This window comes from Ipomoea nil, unplaced genomic scaffold (genome assembly GCF_001879475.1).
Source record: "Ipomoea nil cultivar Tokyo-kokei standard unplaced genomic scaffold, Asagao_1.1 scaffold3084, whole genome shotgun sequence".
Lineage (NCBI taxonomy): Eukaryota > Viridiplantae > Streptophyta > Magnoliopsida > Solanales > Convolvulaceae > Ipomoea > Ipomoea nil.
Window position 1 is genome coordinate 450,120 of NW_017619512.1, and position 5,308 is coordinate 455,427.

At 32.2% G+C, this 5,308-nt stretch overlaps 1 protein-coding gene across 1 annotated transcript; it reads right to left on the reverse strand.

The window, feature by feature from the left end:
- Positions 1-4,189: 4,189 nt before the first annotated feature.
- Positions 4,190-4,693, reverse strand: LOC109166017 (WUSCHEL-related homeobox 9-like). The gene has a single exon (XM_019314901.1). The coding sequence runs from the start codon at positions 4,691-4,693 to the stop codon at positions 4,190-4,192; it is 504 nt and encodes a 167-aa protein (XP_019170446.1).
- Positions 4,694-5,308: the final 615 nt, after the last annotated feature.

Below are 5,308 nucleotides of genomic sequence, written 5' to 3' on the forward strand. Positions count from 1 at the left end.
TTCATGGTCCATCGTCGGGTTTTTAAGGTTCGGTTGCATTTCTAGACCACACTGTTACATTTGAATCCACTGCCGAAAGCAATCTACCAAATCCGGTCGCCTTTCTTCATCCTCCCTTTGGATTCAATGTAGTTGAGTTTGTACCAGAGCGAAGAAGACGACGTGTTTCTGGACCGGTGCAACGTCATCCTGGAAGCCTCCACGTGCTCCGACGAGAGCAGAAGGTTCTTCTGGAGATCGTCAATCATGATCAACAAATGGTCAAATAGATGGAGGACCAAATCGTGTCAAAATTGCAAAGTTAAAGACTTAATTGGTTGAAATTGAAAGTCGATGACCAATTTGTGAATTTAGCTATAGTCGATGGACCATTTTAGGTATTTACTCTAACTATTATTATCTAATAGTCGAGGGACCAATTTGAATACTCTTTTTGTCAATAAATCTTCTAAGTAGTTAATATGATTGGCTTAATTATATTTTATTTTTATTTTTTAAAACAATTATTATTATTATTATTATTATTATTATTATTATTATTATTATTATTATTATTATTATTGTTATTGTTATTATTATTATTATTATTATTATTATTATTATTATATGTATACACTTAGGTCATTTTACATGTTAATCTAAACCGTTAATTTTTTCAAATATCTTTTTACTAACCGTTGATATAATTCGCTGGTCAAATTCGCTAATATAATCTGCTAACGCTAACCGCTAACTGCTGATTGTCAAACAAGGACATTGCGAGGTAATTCTCACTTCAATTTGTTGTGTGATTTGAATACTCTCTTTGTCAACAAATCTCTCAAGTAGTTAATATGATTAGCTTTATTAATTATATATTTTTAATTTTTTCATGGTATTAATAAAATACTTGGTAAATAAATATATATCATCATTTTGTATTATAACTTTAATATTTAATTAAAAAATAGTGCACAAAAAAAGATAATAGACAATGTAGTGAATATAATCTATTGATGAATTTGAATGTAAAGAATTTTTACATTGGAGAAATATAAAGACAATATAACTAATAAAATTATTTCTCTCCCCCACCAAAAAAAATAAAATTAATTTCTCTTAATTAATTTATTGATAATGAATAATTTTTTTTAATAAAAACATTGTAGGAACAATGTAGCGAATATAATCAATTGATGAATTTGAATGTAAAGAATTTTTATATTGGAGAAAAATAAATACAATATAACTAATGAAATTATTTCTCTTATTTAATTTATTGATAATGAATAATTTTTTTTTTTGAATAAAGACATTGTAGACACATAATTCTAAATTAAAGAAATGCATATGTATTATTTTTTGTTGTAGCTACTAAATTATTATTTAATTTAATAAGAGTAAAATAGAGCACTAATTATGCCAACTTTGATTGAGATGGGGTTCGAACCTAACACCTTTCTTATTGAAATCAATTTGTAAGTTAACGGTGAACTAACATAAATTAATGGAAAAGATAATATTTAAGGGAAAAGTTAACGGATAATCATATTCATTAAGGATAAATTAGGAAATCTTAAGGAAAAATTAAAATCTGATCAATCTGAACCATTCATTTGATTAAAAAATTTGATCGCCATTTTTTCTACCCATTATAGGCCTAATTCTCTTGGGCTCTTATTAGTATAGTAGATAGTAGATAAAGAAAAAACTTAAAAATAAAGACGGATGGAACTAGAACGAGGAAAGACGACCATGGCACAGTTGTATTGGTTTTACATGGTCAAATCTACTTACAAGTTACCTACCCCTCAGACATTTTTTTTTTCAAAGAATAAGTATGTTTCTCATAACTTTTTAGGAAATAAATAACTGCAAATTTTATTTTAACGTCCGTTAAACTCATAAAATGACATTCGGAAGTCTTTTTTTTTTTTTTTTTGAATTTTATTGTGTTTGTGTATTCAAAGAAAATAAAATTATTGAAAAATATTCATTCTAACCAATCGAAAAAATATTCAATTTGACGAAAAATGTCTTCCTAGATTTTTTGTTGAAAAATATTTTTCGGATTATTTATTTTCTCGTATCTCTCTTCTCTCTCATATATATTCAGGCTTATTTTCAAATTATTATTACTACTACCACCACCACACCACACCACTTATTATTATTATTTTTTTTTGAAAACCATTATTATTATTATTATTATTATTATTATTATTATTATTATTATTATAAATAATATGTTCATTTTCAGAAAAATGAGCTAAACAAAAAATTTAAATACAATTTATTAACTTTTAGTCAAATTTAAAAAATATATAATTTTCTAACCTTTAGTCAAACACCAAAATTAAAATATTCTTCACGAAATGAGTTACTCCGTATTTTTTAGAGAGCAAATTCCACTAAGGGTGTGTTTGGAAACCCGGAAAATGATTTCTGGAAATCATTTTCTGAGTTTTTGGTGTTTGGCTAGGCAAAGAAAAGGGAAGTCAAAGGAAAATGGCATACAAAATAACCCATCTTTTCCGGAAAATGACTTCCCTTTTTTTTGGGAGGAAGTCATTTTCCACTCTCCCTTCAGTAGAACTAGAGAGGCAGCATCTTCTCCATTTCCTTCCAATAGTTGGTCTGGTTTTCGTCTTCTTCCACTGTCACTTCTTTTTCATCTTCTTCCACGTCTTTCTAGATCTGATTTATGGCTGTGGAAACCACCAGAAACCATGGTTTCTGGGTGCGGAAACCACCGGAAACCAGATGGTTTTCGACAGTGGAAACTAGTTGATTTCTGTTCTGGGTTTTTGCGCGTTGCCTTCCTCCTTCAACAAACATTCACACAAGCGCGAAAATCAGAGAGCTCTCTGGTTTCCGGCCGGAAACTTCTCTCTGGTTTCCGCCGGAAACCAGAGAGCTTTTCTCTGGTTTCCGGCTGCGGAAACCAGAGAGCTTCTCTCTGGTTTAAGGCCGCGAAAACCAGAGAGCTCTCTGGTTTCCGCCTTTCCGGCCGGAAATCAAAGAGTTTTGTACTCTCTAGTTTCCGTCTTTTTTTTTTTTGTTTTTTTTTAAATTTTTTAATAAATAATATTATTTGATTTTATAAATAAATATTATTATTTATAATATTAGTATAAATTTTATATATTTTAAACAAAATAATTAATTATATAAAATGTTTAATTATACAATTCTACATCATTTTCAGAAAATTAGTCAAACACCAAAATACAGTTTTCCATTTTGCAGCCAAACACCGGAAATGAAAATGACTTTTGAAAAATGACTCATTTTCTAGAAGTCATTTTCCTGCTTTCCAAACGGACCCTAAAGGTCATTTGAGTTTGAGGCACTACTAACTTTGTTTCTCAACTTACAGGCATACCACAATAAGTCCTCCAAATTTTCTAAAGCTACCACTAATATCCCTTCGTTTATTTATTTATTTATTTGTGGAAGTACCGTAAAATTGGATGGCAAAGTAATAATATCTACTTTCTTTTCCACTCAATATAAGGATAGCCTTAAAATAATAAAAACTTGCAAGGAGATTAAGAGAGTTGTGTGAAATGGCCTGCACTATGGGAAAAGTAATTTTTTTATTTGTCAACAAAATCATGAATTATTGGAAAACGTAAGTATTTTTTTCTTTTTTTAGTTTTTCCGGTAGATATATATCATTTATATCAACAATAATTAGTGAAATTTGGTCGCATGGGCAGCTCAACTGGTGATCGAGATAAAAATTAAAAAGAATGATCAAAAGTCTAGCCTCTATTTATGTTCAGTTGAGTTACCTCGGGCTGGGGTTCAACCTTTTGGAAAGAATAATTAGAGAAATTTTTTACACCTTTTTTTTTTAAATTTTCATAAGTATAAAGATTTGGCAGAGTTAAATTATTATATCTATTTTTTTTACCAAGTACAGTAAAAAAAAAAAAAAGAGTATTCTTTTTTTTTTAATGCAAAAAAAAAAAAAAAAAAGAGTATTCAAAATTATGAGTTAATGTTTAGGGTTTATAACCGGATTGTTTCATAACGAGTTAATTCCAGTAATGGTCCTCTGACTATTGTGATTTTTCAAAATTAGTCATTGTCTTTTAATTTGGATAAAATAAACCTTTGACTATCAGATTTATTCCACCATAAGTCCTTCCGTTAATCATCCGTTAGAAAGGTGTTAAATGAAGGGCTAAAAGGGTCATTTCCTCTAATTGCTTTCTTCTTCATGATGCTGGTGAATTTGTGTATCTATTTCACGCAGCTGATCAAACCCAAACCCAGCAATAATAGTGGTGGAGCCGTGGAGTGACGACACAAGCCAAACCGGCGGCAGCGATTTGGTGGAGGTTTGGACGTAGCGGAGTTTGTGCTTGGTTCTTGATTTTCTGTTCTGGAACCAATAGAAGACGTTGGCGTCGCGGACTTGACCGTAATCTTGGAGTTTAGTTTTGCTGTTTCTAATCTCCTCTTTGGGAGGATTAACCATTCCAGAATTGAAAATAGCTTCAAGAATGTGTACTTGCTCCATCTTCGGATTCCATCTCGCCTTTGGCTCTGTAGCGCTCCTCTCTTCACTCGCACCACCTGAAGGGGCTGTTGACGGTGGTTTGAGGGAAGAGTTGAGAATGTGACGGTGGCGGTGCCATGGGTGGAGAGTGTTGCAGGGCTTGGACTTGAACATGCTAAGCCAGTGTCTCTTTGATGAAGACATTGATGAATGATGAATGATGAATGCATTCAATGCTAGGCCAATGGAACCTTTTATTTTAATTTGCTGCTATCTCTCTCTCTTATTTTTGACAATTCATTATGAAGAGAGGGGAGAACTGCAGGTCTCTTCTTGGAAAATGCTTTGGGTTTGCTTTCAGATTCCTCGTTGTCAATGTCTTCACCAACCCATTTATCATTTGCAAATATTGCACGCTCGTCGACCCTCCTTTCAGCTTTCCTTTCTTTAGCATTATTCAATGAAGCGAGCAATTTTCTTTCTATGGGATCATTTGAATGTATGTGTTTAGATTCACGAGAAACTATTGCACCAATTCCAAGCCTAGGAGGTCGACTCTCTAGAATGGCTCCATTTGGTTTATCATCATCTAATGATTTACCCATATTATTAACCCATTGTTCTGCCAATTTGAATACTCTGTCCAGCTTCACGACTTGAGGTCATTTATTGTTCTTTGATGTTTCTTCCGTAGTCATGGCTATTATTTCCAGATCTTAGCTCAGCCGTCCTCAGTCCACCGCCGGTTTGGCTTGCGTCGTCACTCCACGGCTCCACCGCTATTATTGCTGGGTTTGGGTTTGATCGATCAGCTGCGTG

Excerpts from the sequence above, each read along its gene's own strand:
- LOC109166017 (XM_019314901.1), bottom strand. The coding sequence starts at position 4,693 with ATGTCTTCATCAAAGAGACACTGGCTTAGCATGTTCAAGTCCAAGCCC.